The sequence below is a fragment of the Falco biarmicus genome, chromosome 4 (assembly GCF_023638135.1).
Source record: "Falco biarmicus isolate bFalBia1 chromosome 4, bFalBia1.pri, whole genome shotgun sequence".
Classification (NCBI taxonomy): Eukaryota; Metazoa; Chordata; class Aves; order Falconiformes; family Falconidae; genus Falco; species Falco biarmicus.
This window is the reverse complement of record NC_079291.1, coordinates 44,102,101-44,122,621: the sequence shown is the minus strand read 5'-3', so window position 1 is coordinate 44,122,621 and position 20,521 is coordinate 44,102,101. Positions and strand designations below refer to the sequence as shown.

The window sequence follows — 20,521 nt, the reverse complement described above, 5'->3', positions numbered from 1 at the left end:
AAGTGTCTATTCAGGTTCTGCATGACACTTCCTACCTAAAAAAGGGCTTGTGCATCCAGGCCTCTGCAATTCCTGGAACAGCCTCTGCTATTTTGAGGGTTAAACCCCGATGCCAAATCCTTTAGGTGATTAAGGGTTACAGGGTCCTGTCTTCACCTAGCATGGTTTCTTAACTTCCCTAGAAGATGTGCGAATACATACTTTACAAAAAATTTGATTGAGGAAGGAACAAAACTACAATTTTAAGATACTTTTAAATTGTAACTTTAAATGCTGTTCTATGGGTTCTCTACTATATTTTGTTTTGGAATGTTTAATTTGCTAAGGGAACTGCTTCTTCCCTGGCATGAAACCACAATTATTAAAGCTCATTTCATTATTTTGAGCTTGATAGCACAATTTGGTTCATTGTTCAACATTCCATCGTGATGAATACACTGAAATTCTCTGATGATTAATAGGATTTGTTATTTTAAATGATCACACTGAACCTTATTTGCAAGACTTAATAGGTCTGTAACTTTCATATGAATAACGCATCTCTAGCTGCACAGCCAACTTTGGAGAGTTGCTGCTCATTTGTAGAATACCCTTCTCTTTGCTCTGGGGACAATTATTCAGCAACATAGAGCCCACAGTTTTGTATTGGATCTCACCCTGTTGCCATTGAAAGGCATCCTCAGAGGGATTTCCTCCTGGACATTTCTGGCTGGTTTTTAGGACACTTTGCAATTTGCGCTTGCACAGAATGAAACGCATTCTCCGATGTATCAAAGAAGGCAGCCAGGAAGATGATTTTACCGAACAGGGACATTATCTCGCTGAGCCTCAGCCATGGAAGAGTCCTTTCTGGCTGAGCCCACACAGCTGGGGAGACATTTCGAAGGGGACCATGAAGCCTGAAGAGAGCTCACAGCCCCTCCTGGGTATAACCCTTCCTTTGTTCCTTCCTCCTGCACACACATTCTCCACTATAAGCTGCGAAGTTTTAGATGGCCATGAAGCCGAAATACCCACACACCCCCGGTACAGACAGAAATATTACTTCTGTATGGCTGTTCAAAGAGCAAAAAACCCTGCGTTTCTCCCACGAGGACCACTCTGATTCCTCCTGTGCCCACCTCCCCACACCTCTTGCACTGCCAGATCCTGCTGGTGCCTGTGACAATCCCCCGTGTGCTGAAGTTTTTGCTCACAGGCAGAAACCCACAGCAAAGCCCAGTTCCCACCACACACTGCAGCTGCTCTGCTGTACACACACATATTTCCATACTACTGTCTTCACATATGTTATCTCCCTCTCATTAAGTAACAGCATGAGTGGTTTCAGCTAGAAACATTGTGACTTGAAAGTGGTCTTCGGTTCCCCAGAGTGACCCGAACAAAAGACATGCCTGGCAAAAAGTGCTGAAGCCCAATGATGAACTCTCACCATTTCATGCGGTCCTTACCATTCACATCAACAGCTATGCAGACACAAGTGAGAGCAAAAAATGGCAGGGGCTTGCAGAGCCTGCTCTCCCTGGGCTTCAGCCACAGATAACCACACAGCTCATCCTTCTCTATACCAAAAAGCCAGTCCTTTCCCATTTTTTTATTCCCAGTGAAGGAATAACAGAAATGAAGACAGTTGGCTACAAATTCCCATTCAGCTATTTTCTTCATCATAAATTCATACAAGCAGATGCAACAGGTAGGAAAAAAACAGAAACACATACATGTTCTGATGTGAAGGCAACCAGTCTGGGAATAGCTGCCATTCCTTTTTCCTTAACTTCTGGGAACATCTTGAAACGTGCAATCAACATAGCATACATGTTAGATATGGCACCACCTGGAGTCCACAGTAATATACTGTTACTTTTTCTATGCATTGTAATATCATTGCAGAACAAACGACAAGTGTTGCTACAGTTTTTCTAACTCCAATCTTAATGTTTCTACCATGAGGCAGAAACATGGATTCTTTTGCTGATGCCCCTTACAGCTGAGTTGTGTAATAACAGGATCTACTGCACCCAAATAACAATTTATGCAAAAAGTACTACTGCAAAAAATTATCGAGGCTTCCTTGCATCCCCATTTTTGCTACCATTTTTCCTTTAGTCCCCAATCTTATCTTTTCATACGCCATCAACGCACAATCCCCACTGTGTTCCACCTCCCAAGCAGGTGCCACCACAAGTAAACTTCCTAAGGGGCTTCCAAGTGCAACCTAACCTGGGCTCTCCCCTCCCCAGTCAGGGTGGCATTTCATGCCCCAGCTCTGAGTAAACCCACACAGTGAGTCCCAACAGACACTACATCTGGGTAACTGGAGTGCGGAGAGGGAAGAGAAAGGAAAAAGGGTCATTCTAACAAATATTTTTATTTTTATTTGTCCTCTGATGGGACCAAGGGGAAAAGGTTAGCTGTCCCCAATACTAGCCTTACAATCACTGGCACACATTGACTTAAAATACCCATTTCGAGATGGGTATTTTGCCCACTTGAAGCTGGGTATCAGATGACAGCTCTGCAGTGTTCTGTTCCAATTGTCAGTCCATGTATCAAAAATGAGCACTTTGTTTCCCCTTTGAGAGATTTTTACAAAGGGAGCCTCTGTGCCCACAGCGGCAGGATGTGTGGTTACACAAGAATGCTGCATGAGCACTATGGGAATATAATGCAGAACCTGAGGCAGAGTCTGAGTACTTTTATGTATGTATGCACACAAAGACACACGTGCACACAGACATAGACACGTATACAAAAAAATCCATCAGTTTTATCCTGTATATATACTATATATATATATACAGTTTAATTATATATTGATGTTTATGCACATATATTTATGTAAAGCAAAGGTGTGTATTGATCATGAGTCTAGGCTTTTAAATGCATAGGTCAGAGTGCAGCTGAGGTACAGTTCAACTAACCCAACTTTTATCCATCTAAAAATGGAGTGAAGAGCACAAGACATGAACTTCCAGAAGATGGTCCAGCTCATCCTAAGGTAGCTGTTCACAGTAGGCGGGATGACTGGCCCTGCGGACACATCCACCCTTCTCCCTTGAATATATGGGAGCTGCTGTAACTAGCCCAGGGTAGACACCCAAAGCGAGGTAAGATAAAAGTCCACCCTTTAAGCAGACCAACGTAGCTCTGCTGAAAGCAATGACGTTATACCACGTTACACCAGCAGGGTCTATGTGCTGGCACATTTAACGTAATTTTGACTTTTATAAGATTTGTATTTATCCAATTGGAGATATATATATACTGTTCCACCACCCACAGAAACTGTGCCCTTCGTTTCTCATCAGTGTCCTAGCTCTGCTCTTGCAGTGAAGCTGCCCCTGGTCTCGGCTTTCCCTGTTGTCGCTGTCTCTCCTGTACATCCAAGGGAAAATGCCAGAGTGGGATGGCAATGCTAGCATGGGGGTGAGCACAAACTGGGCTTTTTCTTCCCCTTTCATCTACCTTGAGAGGTATGAACGTATTTCTACACCTCTTTTCACAAACAACAAAGCAAGAAATGGAGAGACTAAGAGTCAATGCTGGGGTACCTGTCCCTAAAGAAATGCAGATGTCATGTAACAGCTGCTGTTGATGATTTAGGTGACTGAACTAAAGTGACCAAGTTGAAGAAATTTGGCCTATCTTGTCCAAAGTCATTGGCTCAGTATCAAAAGAATCAAGACTGAAACATGAAGCTTCTTTAATACCAGGCTTTCCTATTAGTATTTATTACCTAGCCATTTAACCTTAACCTTACTAATAAGCCCGCATTCTGCCTTTTAACTTTGCAGCTGTGTTTACACCCAGTTAACTGCAGGCAGGCAACAAAACACACCTACAGAATTTAGAGAACCTAATCAGGCCTTTATGCTTTGCACGTACTGATACTGTGTATTTCATTCCAGAGAAGGCAGTAGCTAGAATCTTTCCTTTGCAACCATAAGGTCTTCAGCTGAAGCCTTTTTGACAGTAGAAGACATGACAACATGAAGACAGCATAGAGATGATTTTGAGTATTGCCTAAAAAAGCAGAACGTGTACACTGGGTTTTGCTGCCTTAAGAGAATGAATTAGGAAGATGCACTTTGCACAAACCAGAAATGGCAGAGAAAGAAAGGATGAGATGGGGCAGCAATGCAAACGGCCAGCACAGGTACACGCCTGCCAAAGAGCCCACCCCCGTGCAGGTTTCAGCTCGATGAAGTGAGCTCCCGCATCTGACACACTAGCAACACCCTGGCCCCTCAGGTCAGGCAGGGACCTCTCACAGACCTGGGAGGGACAGCAGCTCCTGAAGCACACATCTTTCCTGACTCACACTGTCTCAAGCAGTTTGCCTGACTTGGGCAGATGTAGCACATGCACTGAGCCTTTCACCCTTGCCTGCTGCCTGTGCCCAGCCCCTGCCCACCAGGTCTGGCTGAGCAGCATTGCTATCGCTCTCCTCTCCCCAGTTAGGTCTCTGACCAGCCTGGTGGGGCTACTGCAGCTCAAGCCTGCAAGGTGAGGAACTGAAGACCAGCTGTACTGAACCAGGCCAGGGACTGAACAGTTACCAATCACTGCCCAGTTTCCAAAAACCTTGGCTAAGGTCTTGGGCTTCTGATACACGTTTAGATGCTGCCCTGTGAGATGGAAGCCTCTAGGGCTCAGGACCTCTAAGTACTACAGTAAAGCTGTCACAGATTTTGCTTTCAATGCTTTTTAAATAAGGACTCAAAAAGGTAATGTAAATCCTCCTTTTTCTCCACCTTTGTGGAAAGGCCCAGGACAAAACTCCTGTACCACTTCCCATGTGTGCATTCAGATACAAGAAGCTGAAGATGAACCTGGGCTGATCTTCTGCGCAGCATGAACTTTACCCTTTGTGCCCTCAGAGAGCTGAACATCCTAGGCTGTATCAGTGAGGCCCTTCCTTTGCTCAACAGTCCAAACACTCTTTTCTGCTCCATCAACTCAATGGACCTTCTTCCCAGAAGGGCTCCTTCCCCACCAGCTATCAGTCTGTTCTCTTTTGACAAGCCAAGATGCTATGCCCAATGTCAATCCACTTTTTTGCAATTTGGTGAGATAGATAGGCCAAAATTTTTAGCAATGGAATTCCAGAGTAAGACGAGAGGTGACAAAGAGTATAAATCAAAAGACTAAGTGGAATGACAAAAAAAAAAAAAAAAGTCTTAATAACATAGTGTTTGTCAGAGTCAATGATTTCTCCATAATAATCAAAAAATCATAATTTTTTGCCTTACTGATTTTCCCTGAAGAAACCAGGTTTCTGAGCCTTTAGGTGCTCAGATTAACTAGCCACCCAAGCACCCCACTGAGCCCAACAGGCCAGCTCACACATGGAAAGCTAACCACAAACTTAATGTTGGCAGGATCTTGCAGACTCCAGTAAAATTACTTAAAGGGATGCTACGTCTTTCCCTCTTTGCTCCAATTTCCCCTGCAGTGCATTGCTGTGTGTCTTCCCTCCATTATTAATACAACAGTCTTTCTATTTCATGTAATCCATAAAAAGTGGGGGCAAAGGAAAACTGCAAGGCAACTGTCTCTTCCGATTATGTTTCCCATGTGCCATTACAGCTGCTCATAATGCAGTGCAATTTGCTCAAACAGACCCTCATAATCACATCCCTGAAATTCATAAACATGCAATACTTCATCTCAAAGAGGCCACTGGTGGTTATTAGCAAGTGTCCTCTAGAACATGCATATTTAATTATGTTTACTCTTTAACTACAGGGGATGTCATACAGCATAGTCTGAAAAATAAAGAAAGCTTGAAATGTCATGTACCAGGTGAAAATATCCCATCGCCACAGCCCCCTGGCCAGCCAACCATCTCTCTCATTTTCCTTAGTGTGACATATTCCAAAAGTACAAACACTGGAGCAATTTCATAGGTGAACCTGAAACGTAGTAATGTCCATATTTAATGCTTTCATCTATAACACTAACATCTTTTTCCAATATTACATTACATTATAGCCACAATATACTCTATCTTGCACTGGGAAGAGTTCTGTTTTACAATACCTGGATAATCCTCCTTCTGACCTGACATCAAATGTCTAGAAGGAGAAATGCTGAGAGTGCTTGAGACTCTATTCCCACCCATTTCAGTGAAACAAATCTTGCCCACCTCTTCCAGGCTCAAGGCTTTGCCCTATAATCAAGAGCTGCTGGACAGAGCCAGACCTTCATCTTGCAAAAACCTGTGTGCATGTCTAGAAGCATACATGCCAGCAATCCTGTTCACGATGACAAGACAGTGCATGAAGCTAAGGAAGTGCACAAAATGCCTCCTAGTCCCAAAGTGAAAAAACTCTCACACTTTAAATTCTGCACCCCCTTCTTACAGAAAGCAATGGCTCTAACTGCTCTGAGTATGGGAAGTACAAAACCCCTCTACATGAATGCAACTGTTCACTTAGCACACCTTTAATTTTACATATTTATGCATGTAAAATGCTAAAATATTTTTTCTGTTGTTTTTTTTTTGAGGGTGGGTGAGTAGCAAAACCAGTATCATGTTAGTCTGTTGAAATTTTATGGAAGACAGCCTACAGGGCAATGTTGAAAGTCTTTACGTAAATAGCTGCAGCAACCATTTAAAAAGCAGATAGTTTTTTTCCAGCAACCTTAACATTAAATGTATTCTTTCTTTCATTCAGCTACAGCAGCTAATATTTTAGAGTATAACTGTAAAATTAGATTAAATATTACTATGGAAAAAAATCTGCTACTTACATATTAGTATTTGCTGCTGATGTCAGCCAGTCTGCTGCCAATCCAACCATGTCCAATCCAGTTGAAAGTTGATTAAAATATCTAGGGTGCCCTGCATAAAATGGAAAACATTACCAAAAGGCTGATGACTCTGAATGAAACTATTCAGTGCTGAACAGTGTATTTACCTCTGGATTTCTATAGAGAAGGAAGTGCTTTCAAGGTATGAAACAAAGCAAACAGCAATAAATACACTTCCTGGAAAAGGCAGGATTTCTTTTCTTCCTCATTCCAAACTCAGTAAAATCAGAGTAATTAGACACTGAACGCAGAGTAATGAATTCCAACATTCCCTATTATCCTCTCAATATGCCTTGAAAATTTGCACATCGCTGCCTCACAAAAATAGCTGTTTGCTCCCGTTAGCGTGTCACATGTTGTCACTGGATGTGGTTTTGCCTGGCTAGGTTTGAAAGCCACGCACGAGACACCATCTGAAGAGCTTGCCAGTACATATAACATCAGTGATGAATGGCTAATGATTATAATAGACAGGGCGAAATGAGAAAATGGAACATTTTGGTGACTGCTTTGCACATAACTCAATGGCTGATGATTGTATGAAGATGGCAGGGAAGGTGGCGGTCCTTGTCATTTCTTCCCTGTCAGAGTGCAATTACAAATAGCCTGGCTGTTTGCAATTATGATTTTAAAGAAACCTCATTTTAAAGAAAACCAGCACCGCTGCCCCAGCAGAATGATGCACAAGAATATACTCAAAGAGCTGGTAGTCCATTCACCTGGTTAATCTAATTGGCTCCTGATTTTTTTTCTAAAATCCTGCTAGAGATTTTTCTTAAAAACTGCCCAGAGCCATTAAAGCCAGGAACCATTAAAACTCCATTTTTACGAGTTGTTCCCTGCAAGCCCCTGTTAAGTGGCATAATTACCCATACAAATTACGGATGCTTCACAATTACTTAAAATGCCGTCTGACTCAAAGGAAGGCAGCCTCTGCTTGGAAAACACCTGTCCTGACCCACAGACGACATACTATTATTGCCATCATGGAAAACAAAAGAATGAGCAAGACGCTTGAGGAAATGCAGACACAGCACCAAGAGAAAACTGATCTTCGGTCCCTGGTGGACTCTTATCAGGCACGGACACATGGCTGGCAGAACAGCATGGGGAATTGCTCCCCAGCTTCCACCTTGCAGCACACAAAGACAGATATCAGGCTGTGCAGGCAGATCAGAGCAGGGGACAAGGGCCGAGGGGTGGGGGTGTGGGGGTGTGGGGGTGTGTGGGGGGGTTGGGCATACATGCAAAATCCAGCTCCCTGAGCCCTTAACTTGAGACAAGCCCCACACTGCTGCCATCCAGCCCAACTGCATCTTGCACTGAGCCCTCTCCAGTGGAGACAGGGACTGCCACCTTCCCCCGGTCCACGCTGCCCAGGACAGAGAGCCAAAGCCTGTCAGGCACCGAGGGATGCTGCCCAGATCCACCAGGACAAACAGGACCCATCCCCTGCCCTGCATGCTCCCGAGTGAGGTGCTAGGTGGTCCCGGGGCAACCCACCACTGCCACCAAAGCCACAGCAATCCCACCCCCCTGGGCTCTGCTTGCAGCTCCCTTGCCGATGGGATTTGGAGAGAGATTTCGGTATTTACAGCCTGGGTTCAATATCACAGCCAGGTTCCACGTGGGTTCCCAAATTCCACCAGAAACAGAAAATCAGGAGCTGAAAGCTTTTGGTAAACCTGTGCCATAGGAAGGCTCGAAAAGGCCAGAAAAGCTCCTGCTTTGGAAATAAATCCCCACTGAAAAGCTGGGGAATAGCAGAATTCATATTTGCAGCTGCAGTGTCTCAGTGGCTCTCCATCAGCCCCGTACCCACCCCCAGGCGACAGCCCTGTTGTCACTGCTTGTTTCTTCAAGGAGACCTCTCGGCACACCTCCTGCTTTGGAACTGGCGTGGGGACAGGGCGGCTGCATGCTGGCGTGGGGGCAGCCATACCCTGGAGCGCGCGTGGGGGGAGCGGTGCTGTGCTCCTGCAGAGGCGTTAGGACAGGGACAGCACGAGCTGCTGCTGCTGGCGTGGGTGCTGGAAGAGCCCCCAGTACCTACACCTGTAACGCGGCGCCCTTCCCTTTAACACACAGCAGCAAAGAATGTGCTGCCCCAATCTGACCCCAACCTCAGCTGCAAGGGTTTGTCCGTCCATGTGCCATTGTCACCCCAATACGTAAGCGAGCTCTCTTCCCTCCGCTAGACAGCCCCAGGAACTTGTGGCTTTGCTTAGAATATAGGCTGCACCAGCCAGGTGAGAAGAGTTTGTGAGAGAGACTCAAAAATCACCACCCCAGTGCCATCTGCCTGAAACGCACATCCTTTCTGGTGGTTGTTACCAAACGAAGAGGTGACTGGCAAAGAGAGCGACAGGATGCAGGAAGGGGGAGAGATGTGAAAATAGGAGATTACTGCTTACCGGTTGGTTTGGTAATACACGACGGATTTACACAAATCCTAGACTAAACTGGGAGATGATGGGTAAGAACTGGGGCTGAGGCACTGCGACAGCCAGGGCTGGGCTCTCCCTGCCAAGAACATGCCTTTGCCCCATGCACCCTCCTCTCAGACATGCTCCCACCTGCACTTGCCCAGCACAGACATCCCCTAGCACGAACATGCAGCCTCAACAGGGACGTGACGGGAAGGGCCGGGCAAAGCCAGGCAGCACAGATAAAGGCACAGCTGGCAGCTCCGGGATCGGCCTTGCTCGTGGCCCCACCACATGCATGGTCCTGCTACCGGACCAGGGCCTGCCAGGGAGCAAGGCTGGACCAGCGCCAGCTCCTCGCTCCCTTCCTGGGGCTCCCGAGCCATTTCGGAACGCTCGCATTTCAATTCCCCTGGCAAGCACTGCACAGGAACCAGATTTCACATCCATCTTTCCCCGCATTTGCAGACGCTGCCTTTCACAGTCTCTCAGAGTTGTTGCTGGGGGTGGATGCTGGTAGCTGGTAAGGGGGCAGAAAGCCGCACGTGGCTCCCCTGGGCATCCCAGCGCACCGTGGCACACAGGCCACACCTGGGAGCATCCCACAGCTGCCCCACAGTGGAAAAATCAGCCATCTGGCTCCTTGAATCCCAACACGAGATCACTGCTGGGACTCGGGGATCCAGCTACGAGGCTAATCTAAGCAATACAATTTATTTTCCAATCAGCCCTCCTGGCCCTGCAGCCAAACGCAGGCCGGGCGCCCCCACTAGCCCAGGAGGGGCCGCTCCAAAGGGCTCCTGCAGTGGGAGCAGAGGCAGACCCCCGCTGCCAGAAACCTCACCCCTTTGTCCTTCCTCTGAGGGTAATTCACGCCGAAGCACATGCTGAAGGGCTCCGGGTACAAATCCCGCACGTTCTGTAAGCCCCCCCCAGGCCGTGGCAGCCGCCCCAGGACGCTGAGGAGCGGAGATGGCTCTGCACTCCCTGGCCAAACCCTGCCACACCACCGCATCTCACACAACACCCCCAGCACCAGTCCCTGGACCTTGAAAACATTATTTCCATTAAAGCAAATTAAAAAATGCAAAGCAGGGAAAGCCTCACATATTTACAGGGAGGAAGAGAAATGGAAACGCCGTTTTAAAAGGTCTTTTTTGGATGCACAAAATGGAACAGGTCCATTATGTGAAACTGGCTATAACAAAAAAAGATTAACGAAAATCGCTTAAGAAACAATATTCTTTGATTTCCCAAATTCACAGATGCTGTGTTTCACAGCATTCTGTGCAAATATGTTTCCTATGCCCTACCCAGATGCATCACATGGATCACTGGACTGATCGACTTTGTTTCCGTGGACATCATTTATCTATTTGTTCCCATATTTTTCAGACGTTTTGACAGTACCCGACTCATGCATTAAAAACATCCAGCTGGACATTTCCTCCTCTAAACGAGGATGATTACACAGATCCCCCACAATCTTTACCGGGATCAGTTTGTCCTGTTCCCCAAAGGCGACAAAACCTGGGTTTTGTTTCCCCTCAGCCTCTATTCACAAATCAGCCTTTGTCTCCCTCAGTAATTGCTCCACATTTATTTTTAAGCAATTTCTCGGTAACTCAAATTCCCACCAAGAGCTCCCCGCACTTCACATGATTTCTCAAAGCCGTAATTGTAGCTACTGTGGGTTTTGCCCGCTGCGCCGCAGTTTACTTCAGGTGGCCCCGGGTGCGGGGCCGGGGGTGCCCCACGCCTGGCCGAGCCCCGCGCCAGGCAGCCCGCACCGGGGCAGGGCTGACGGTGGTCCCGGGCAGGCAGCAGTGAACCCATCCCTGCCCTCCCCAGTGGAAAACAACAACAACAAAAGGCCACTAAAACAATTCGGGGCTTGTTTTTATTGCTTGAGCCTAAAGTCGAAAAAAAACCCTCACTATCCCAGCGCACAGTTCTGCCAAATTCTAGCATTTTTATGTCCTGCAGGTTAAAGGGAGAGACACGGCAAATGGCCGCGGAGAGCTCCCATTTACAGGATGTTTATTGCGGTTTTGGCTGTTAAATGGGTCGGTCCCCGCTGCCCCCCTAAAGGGGCAGCCCCCCCCTGCCCCGGCTGCCTCCGAGCCCCGCGCCCGCCGCATCCCCGGGCCGGGGGGGCGCAACCCCCGGGCCAGAACCCGTGAAATGGACGAACAGCAAAGGAGGAAAGTCGCAAAGGCGGTGACAAGGCTGCTCAGTGGCACACTCGGCAACTCCGTGGCACACAATCATTAATTTGACATCGGAAAGGGTGTGCGACGCTGCACGGACAGCTACGAGACGGGGCTGCTGGAGGATTTTATCATTCGGGAAAACGATTTCTGTCTCTGCTAGAAATTGCTTGGAACTGACAAAATAAGAGTCGCTGCTTCAATCTCTAACGTTTCAAGATAAAATAAAATGACACCTTTAATCAATGGATGAGATCCTATAGGGTAGAAAATGAGCACGGCCGTTACCTGTTTTAATTGCATACTTCAGAGTTGTTCTGCAGTTCAATAAAATTTCTTCCAGGGTCTGTGGCTGGTCTGCCAGTTCCCAGTTATATTCCTGGAGCAGCTCATTTGGGTAATGGAAATCAATAACTTTCGTTGATCTATCAAAACTTTTCACCACGTACTGAAGTAAAATGTCCACAACGTCTTGCAGGAAAGACATCGTTGTTATTTCTCCATTGCATGCCGGCAGAAGATCTGGGAACGGAGAAATGAAAAGCTAACTTCGTTTTACAACCAGACACAGATTTTGAACAACGGCTTCTCCCATTTACGTTTAGGAAAGCTTTTCACTGTATTCCATACAAACAGACTTTGTTTTCATTTAATAAGCAAATTGGCAAGACTGTATTTTAAGGAATATTCTGAGAGATAATAGTTAGGTTTTAATACCCTATCTAACCCAGCACATTTTTCCACTGCAATATTTCGGACCAATTTTTAAGACAATGAGAGTGAGCGGGGAAACAAGAAAAAAGGGAAAACGATTCTCAGGAAAAATAAAAGATGGGAAACAAACGCTCCAAGAAGCGCTCTAAAAACTGCCGTTTGCCTTGGGATAAAATAGCTTCACGGTGAGTCTCCAATGCAGGTAACTTGTTGATAATTTAATGCCTTTTTCCGAGGCGATGCTGCACTGTGGCTCAGGGCACACCCTGCCATCTGTTGTTTAAGTGTGGTGGCTCGGGCCCGCGGTGGAACCCCCCGAGCTGGGGCAGCGCAGCAGCGGCACCGGCAGCAGCAGCGCCGGACCGGGCCGGGCCGGGCGGGCAGCGTGACTGGCCCGCGCCGTTCTGCGGGAGCGGGGACCTACGGAGCAGCGGAGACGCCACCCCCAAGGTCAGAGAAGATGAAGTGCAAAAAGACCTCGAATTATAACAAATCTGTTGGAGAGCGCTCCTTCCCCCTCCTCCCCTCAAACCTTAATTACATCGCAGGTACTTCAACGAGAAGGTCGCGGCTGCCAGTGCTCCTTAGGCAGAGCGGCCGGCAGGCTCCAGCACGCCGGCATTTTACTGCCTTGGGTTTGGGGTCTTTTTGTTTGTTGTGGTTCGGGGCTGGCTTATTTTCCGGGTCTAGGAGGTGCCCGGCACCCGCGGGCGGCAGGAGCGGGCCGAGGCGGGGGCGCGGAGCTCCGCGGAGCAGCCGCCGCGCACCGTCGGGCCCACCGGCCGCCGCGCACCGCCGGGGGGGCCGTTTCCCGACCGAGCGGCTGGTTTTGGTTCGTTTTAGAGACGCGGCGTGGCCCGGGAGCGCCGTTACCTGTTGAGTGCAGAAAGGCGTAATTCACCTCCGCTTTCTGGCAGCCGCAGGGCTTTTTGTCGCAGGTACAGGCCGGCCGCGGCTCCGCTGCCCCCGGGGCTGCCCTGGCGCCGGTCTCCACGGGCTTCTCGGCGTCTCCGTAGAGCAGGGCTTGACAGCGACACGGACACACGGCCTCAGCACCGCGGCATCACCCCCCGGCCCCCCGCCCACTCGCCCCGGGGCAGGGCCCGCGGCCGCCCGCCAGCGCTCTGCGGGCGCGCAGCCTTCCCCGCCGCGGGCTGCCGGGCCTCCCCGCCCTTACCGCAGAGTTTGTTGCCGATCCCTCCCGTGAACTTCTGAGCGACCTGACACCAGGCTCTGGCTGCAAGAGAAAATGGAGCGGGGGGTGCGTGGGGACGGGCGCGGGCTGGGGGCGCCCCGTCCGACACCCAGCACTGCTCCCCAGGAACCCCCTGCCCAGCCCAGCCGCGCTGCGCCGGGCTGGAGCCCCCGCCGGTCCCCGCCGCTCCGTCCCGCCGGTCGAGCTGCCGCAAAGGGGTCTCCGGCGACCGGGCAGCGCTGGCGCGGCGGCTCCGCGGCTCCGTCGGGCCGGTCCCGCCCGGCTGCTCGGCGCCCCCCCTACCTGTGCCGGGGCTCTCGGCGGCCGCGGAGCCCTCTTCGGCCCCGAAGGGCCAGAAGCCGGAGCCGGGGCTTGCCATGGCGGAGGCGAACCGGCGGGGCGGGCGAGGAGCGGCGAGCTGCAAGCCCAGGCGGCCTGAGCGAGTGTGCGTGAGTGTGAGTGTGCGGGTGTGTAAGTGCGCGCGTCTGCGCCAGGCGGCGGCAGGCGAAGGGGCGGGGGCGCCCCGGGCACGCGTGGGTGGGAGCGTCTCCCGTGGGCGCCCCCGGGGCGCGCTGCCGCTGCCCCCTGCCTGCGACGGGGCGGGCGGCGCCGCGGGGGCGGGGTGGTGCCCCGCCGAGGCGGGCCGTGACGGGTCCCCCGCACCCTGCTCCGAAGGGGCGGGGCGGGGGATGCTCGGGGCAAAGCCGAGCGATCGGGGCAGCCGGCGGTGGGGCTGCCGCTGCCTCGGGGGGTGGAGACGAGTGAGGTGCCTTGTGCCGCCCCCACCCCACAGGCGGCCCCGCGGCCCCTGCGGCCGCTGCCCGGCGAGGTGGGAGTGGGGTTCGACCCCCCCGAAGCCGCCGAGCGCCGAGCGGGTGGGGAGGTTGGCTTTGCGGGCCTCGGTGCTGGCGGCCGTGGCGGTCTAGCCCGGTGCCCCGAGGGGAGGGGTGGGACAGCGGTCCCTGGGGCTACGGGGAAGCGTCCCTAATCCCGTGAGCGGCAAAGCGCCGAGAAATCACACCCCATCCCACCCCCGCCCCTCGCCCCCTGCATCGGGCACACCTGCGGCTGCGAACAGGGGACTCCCGGTCGGCGGCGCCGAGGCCGGGACAGCCGCTGCCCCAGGCGGCGAGCAGCGGTCCCCGGGCGGGGAAGGGACAGCCCTGCCGAGCCCCCACCGCCTCCCCGGCCCGCCCCGGCCGCAGTGACCGGCGGGGGCCCCGTCGGGCAGGACGGCAGCGGCGAAGGCGCTTGTGGAGGGGCCGGTGCGGGGGCGGCTCCCGCTGCCCCCTCCCGCCCCCGAGTTGGGCAGTGGTCCCGGCTGCGCTCCCGCGGGGGTGACGGGAGGGGTCCGGTCCCTGGCTCCGGCGCCTGACCCGCCCCGGCATCGCTGCTGGGGTCCCCGGTCCCGCTCTCGGCGCCCCTCCGTAGCGCCGCAGGGATGCGGAGCCCGGCGGAGCCGCCCCCCACCCGCAGCAGCCCCAGGGAAGCAGCAGGTCCGGCGGGCGAGACTGGAAAGGAGGAAAACAGCGCTCCTTTTCTCTCCCCGACGTCGCTCCTGAAGGCAACCAAACCTCCCCCTTCCCCCCAGCCAGCTCTCCGCGGGAGCACGGAGCCCTTCCTCGCCGTGGCTGCCTCTCCTCCCGCACAGGAGGGATTTCAAGCCTGAGCCAGGGTGGGATGCAGGCAGGACGGTGCGGGGGCAGGATGCGGCCCTGCCGCGAGCACGGGTCCGCAGCCCGCGCCGCGCCTCGCAGCCAGGACCCGGGCTCCCCGCCCGTGTGCAGCCCAGGGCATCTCCCTCCCGGTCCGGCAGGCGCCCACAGCGTTACCGCGACTGTGTGTCCCTCCCGTGAAATCTCACGGAAGTATCTGGCTGTTTTAAAACACTGCTCTGATGGGACAGCAACAGCAAACCAGCCCAAGCATCCTTTCGGGTGAAATCACGGCTCTGTGCCAGCTCCCGCATCACACCAGCTTTAAGGACTCGCCACGGCTCGGTGGGGCTGTCAGCTCTCCCCTGCCTCGCTCGCTCCTGCCCCAGTCCGCAGCCTTCCGTCAGGTCCGGCTGTAACTCAGACACAGGCAACGGTGTCACTGCTTTGTGCGTCTTTATTTACTTTACTGTTTTAATAATACAGGAGAAAGCAACTTTAAAACGGATTTTGAAATTTAAACGATTGCAAATTTTACATTGCAGCAAATTTTAATCTGGTACACAGCCTTCTAACTAGTTGCAGAAGAAGAAACAATGGTTACCTGTCCCTGGGGAAAGGGCCAAAGCCTGTGTGGGGAACAGATAAAACCCCTACCCCTGTGGCTGGCTGCTGCTGCCAATTGTGGCGTTCGGGAGAGCTAAGCAAGGGAGCAGGATCAGGCCTTTATACTGGCATCATGAAATTTGCCTTCTCTTGCTTTGCAGCTGGGAATATGCAATTATGAATCCAGAAAGGAAACACAGCAATTATCTGTGTGGTTTCTGTGAAACAAGGTCTTTTGAATAAGGAATTGGGGGGGGGGGGGGGGGGAGGAATTTGAACACGATGGATATTGCTTTTATTTCCACTTAATTTCTAGTGGAACTGATTAAGAATGATCATTACATTTAGGCAGCAATCAACCAGAGAGCGCATTTCTATTCCTTTCTTGGCACCCCAGAGATTAAGATTCCTAAAAATCTAATGCAAAGGAGAACAAAGCAAACACGATTTAAAAGTTCATCACTTAGTCACAGACCTCAGAGGCAGAGCAGAGGGCTGGATATACTTCCCATAAATGGACATCTCCAAAATAAAGATTATACACACCATGTTGACCTTTAAAACTGGCTACTAGCTTTACAGTAAAGTCAATAATGAAATAAACTGCCATAGTATACTAGCCAATTAATCATTTATGTTTGATTTCATTAGAGGGACACTTGCCACAAACAGTTCATCCCAAAATTTAGGCATTGCAAACCTAAAATAAGCAGAAATTCCCCTATGGTGTTCTTATAATTTTTTTTTTTCCTGTAGAACAGTTTATTAGAAACAATAACTAAGGTTTTCTGAAGGTGCATATGGGAATTTGAAAGCTTAACCAGGGAACTATAAACTAAACGATCTATTTTAATTGGATGAGACTGATGAAATGCAAAAAAGAAAGACATATGCAGAGGAAAGTAAACTAAATTTAAGCTGCTTAATGTCTAATAATTTTATGATGTAGGAGTGGTATCCGAAAGAAAGCTGATTTTCATATTAGTTTTTTTAAAAGGATATGGTATGGTAGACTGACAGTGTCCCTTTGCAACAGTGTTGGGCTGTAAACCACAATAATTCACATTCACATGAACACACACATTGTAAACTTGAAACATTGGAGATTTTCTTTTTAAAAAAGGAAGCACATGGTATAAAATGATAAAAAAGATTATGCTAATAAAAGCCAAATGGCAGCTGGAACAGCAGCAGCAGCTAGAACTGCTGGATAAGGCGCCGGCGCTGTGAGGTCTTCCGCAGCAGTCGTCTGTAGTCATAGGGATTATCTTCGGTTTTACTCTCTTCTAGGGGGCTTTCTGCAACCCTCGACCTAGGGATTAAGCGCAGAGGTGTTTTAGAAATTAAAGTAAAAACATTTACCTTGGCAAACACTCCTAACCGACTGCTTAACCTTCACCCTCGGAGGAAAAAATAAAAGGAGAAAGAAAAATAAGCAACTGACTTTGCTAGGCCTCTTCCTGTGCTGCATAAAGCAGGCACCGCGGAACAAACACATTATACACTAAAAGCAGATGAACACAGAAGAACAACATGTTCTTCTACGAAGGGGTCATAATAAAAGGAAATAAAACCGTTGAGAACATGGGGGTGCTTTGCAGTAGTGTTTGCCTGATGGTTATTGAACCAGACTTTCAGTTGGCATAAATTTGTTTACTCAGTGTTTAACCCTCCTGCAGAGCTCGCTGTGAGTGTCCATCGCATTGGTTTTGTTGTTAGGGTTTTTTCTGTTGTTTTTTTTTTTTTTTTTCAGATGGCAAGGTGTGATGATGCAAGTCTAGAGGGATGCAAAAAACACTATATCCCCATGGCTGGGTTCAAACAAAATGGTGTTTATTACTTTTACATATTGCTTATATATCTTAGATAGTACATGTGTCAGACGCTGAAAGGCTTTCTTTCTTCTTGCTTGCTATTTGCTGTTGCTGTATGTGCCCCTATGCTGCGGTTTTAAGTTCTGGCTTCTCACATCCTGTTTACGTGCTTTTTTTTGTGGCTATCTTAAAGGTACATGACTCAAATCTTTAAAGTCAACTAACTCATCTGCAGACCTGCTGCAGGCCCCAACAGCAAGGTGCATTTTGGAAGCCACCTCTGACGGGCTGGAATGGTGAACTGGCACCAGGTGTTACCATGGAGCAAGATCAAAAATAAACCTCAGTTATTTAAAAAGTATATTACTCTGAAATAATTACAACAATTTGTAGTGTTCTGCGCTAAAGGTGTACCCTGCCACTGGTCCTACGCCAGTGTTGAAGGTAAACTGCCAAATAAAAAATACTCTGTGCTTCACTTCTGCAGATTGAACTGACTGTATAGTCTTCAGATCCAGGTGACCCCATTCCGGTGATTCTGAAGTGCAGAAATGTTTATCAATTGCATTCATCTGCCCTCAGAGGCAACAGTGTAAGTTTAAAAGTTATGCATATTTTTTTCACTGTTGCTAGTTAGGATGCAATGAGAGCAGCACACAGTAAAAAGTAAGACACTCCTCTTAGTAAGCTCAGTGGCAAAATTCTCATTCACCTAAACCCACACCTCAGGGTGACAGATTTGGTGTAATTAACCACCCTAGAAATGCAACATCTTCTAAGGGATGTAAATTATATGGTAATTCCCTAATATGAGTATTTTTAATTCCATGCCTTCACAATGCCTTCCTAAAAATAATTTAGATCCTACCTGAAAAAATGTCAAAAATAACATACACAAGGGGCACAAAATATTCTACAAACATTTTCTCTATTACTATGGAAACATTTTAAAATTCAGTCATCATCCTAGGCTTAGTGGTTCCCTTAAGCCTTTGACCTAGATATTTTCCAGGCTTTTCTCACATATATGAAGACACATGAGGATACAAATATATCAAGATATATTAATATGTGTTTGAACATGCAATGTGTGCGGGTTCACTGGCAAGAGTGCGAATATGAATTTCCACAGCCCAGCAGACGTCACCCTCTGTGAAGTCTATGTGGGAAGAGAGAAGGTGAGGCAAACCCTCCCTCTGGGGTTTTCCTCCTGGCTGTCCACCTTGGTGTAGTCCACCCCAGGCTATATAAACACATATGCTCCTACAGGACAGCAGGAAAAGGAGGCAGTCAAGCTGGTGTCTTACCTGCAGAACGCAGGCAGAAATTTCGTTTTTGGGGCACATCCACCCTGTTTTAAACCTAACTGATCAGAAATACAATTTTCACCTTCTGCTTTAGTTTAATTTGATTTTAGATCAGAGATCTATGTCTGCCTATCTCATCTGGCACTTGGGAAGCCAAAAACTAGCAGGTAGGCTGAACACCAATCGTACTAGCATTTGTCCCGGCTGCATAAAGAAATGGGAAATTTTCAGCTATACATTTTACAAGTTAATTTGGCAAGATTCCATGAATAACAATAAAAAAGTTTTATATGTAATTTGAAAGTGTATCTCTCTTTTTATGAATCTTTTGAGTATCTCAACAAGGATATTGCAACATTTATTTTTTCTTATTATTATTTTGTATGAATTACCGCTCAGTGGCTCTTAAAATTGAAGTCCTGCGCTCAGCTGGGTACCTCTTCCTTCTTGTGGTAGAACTGCTGTCCTTTGAGGTGGAATCAGTAGATGAAATTTCTTGGTAGTAGATATCTAAATCTAGTACTTTGCTCAGACTGTAAATAAATAAGTACACTAAGTTAACAGTTTAACTTTCCAATATTATATTAAACACTCAAAAATAAGGCAACCAAATATTATTAATTGTGTTTATGTGTTGAGGATCTAAGGAGATATATATATATATATGTAAGCACAAGAAGTCAGTCTCTGAAATGTGACTGCTGTACAATGTAGATATTGAGAATTTTGAAATGCTAAATATTTTCCTGTGTTCATAAAGCAGACATATATGACTGAAATTGTTTGAGTTTGCCATTATACTCAATGGACAGGCATTTTTATGGTATTCATCTGACCTATTTTAGATATCTCTTTGAGGAAAATTTGAATCATTTCTCTAAAGATGACTATTTTTTTTCTCTGAGTACAAGACTGTCTAAAGCAACTAGTTCAGATATTGGTGTCAATAATGCAGATGTCTCTTATTTTGTTAGATGAATGCTATCATATGTATCCGAGTATCATATGTACAGGAAAAAACAATCCAAACATCCAGTTTAGAATGGCTAGGGAAAAAAATAATATCCTAAAAGCAACCTGGAAAAAGTTCAGAATTCAATTCTCATATTGGTAGAACCCAGAAATAACTCATTGATTTCAATTGCTATGTTCTACTAATACTGAGTCAGCACATGAAAGAAGATGGAACTGGTTAACTAGATTTAAGATAAGATAACTGAGACCAAATGAAAGAAAAAGCTAGATTTTTATTTTTATTTTTATTTTAAATTACTAAACAGGAGGCAACAACAGGAAATAGGTAGGAATTTTTTTCAGGATCCAAATGACATCGGAAAAAGAGCTGTAACGGACCAGACACGGGGGACATGGACATTAAGTGAATCCTTTAAGCAGTGGCATAATCAAGTGCAATTTAAACTGTGGTTGAATGAAGCTAGATGCTGTGAACACGTATTACGTGCACATAATGTCATGTAACTTCCTTTAAGATACATATTTTAGATACAGAGTTTGTATTCTGCAACCTCAGCCGAGGATAGTGCTAAAGGCCCATTCATCTTGCATCTATGAACAGCCTACCTTGACACTCAAGCTGTGGTACCATAGCAATGTCACTGAGGAGCAGCAAAAAAGTTTAAGTATAGAAACACAAATACAATAAAGCTATGATGTCTGTCAGGAGCTGTGAACCAGGTCTATAGCATACATAAGGATCTATTAAGATACAGAAGGGCTGAATCTATCTATTGCTTGCTTTATTTCTGCAGGGTTTCATC

General features: G+C 48.2%; 2 protein-coding genes across 8 annotated transcripts in view; both read right to left on the bottom strand.

Moving 5' to 3' along the window:
- GAD2 (glutamate decarboxylase 2) overlaps positions 1-14,114 on the bottom strand; it is a 41,606-nt gene extending 27,492 nt beyond the window's left edge. The window contains exons 1-7 of one of the 2 annotated variants that reach the window (XM_056337177.1): positions 13,665-14,114; positions 13,344-13,403; positions 13,040-13,189; positions 11,741-11,974; positions 6,757-6,847; positions 5,803-5,915; positions 1,719-1,834 (exon numbers count right to left, since the gene is read on the bottom strand). In XM_056337177.1, coding sequence (XP_056193152.1) covers positions 1,719-1,834; positions 5,803-5,915; positions 6,757-6,847; positions 11,741-11,974; positions 13,040-13,189; positions 13,344-13,403; positions 13,665-13,740 — 840 coding nt within the window. In that variant the 5' untranslated portion in view covers positions 13,741-14,114. Of the gene's footprint in view, positions 1-1,718; positions 1,835-5,802; positions 5,916-6,756; positions 6,851-11,740; positions 11,975-13,039; positions 13,190-13,343; positions 13,404-13,664 lie in introns of those variants that run through there. The other variant, XM_056337178.1, reaches the window with a different exon arrangement.
- Positions 14,115-15,435: 1,321 nt separating this feature from the next.
- The window catches only part of MYO3A (myosin IIIA), a 126,871-nt gene continuing 121,785 nt past the window's right edge, over positions 15,436-20,521 (bottom strand). For all 6 annotated transcript variants that reach the window (XM_056337171.1, XM_056337172.1, XM_056337170.1 and 3 more), the window contains 2 exons: positions 19,136-19,276; positions 15,436-16,934 (listed from right to left, as the gene is read on the bottom strand). In XM_056337171.1, coding sequence (XP_056193146.1) covers positions 16,820-16,934; positions 19,136-19,276 — 256 coding nt within the window. In that variant the 3' untranslated portion in view covers positions 15,436-16,819. The remainder of the gene's footprint in view (positions 16,935-19,135; positions 19,277-20,521) is intronic.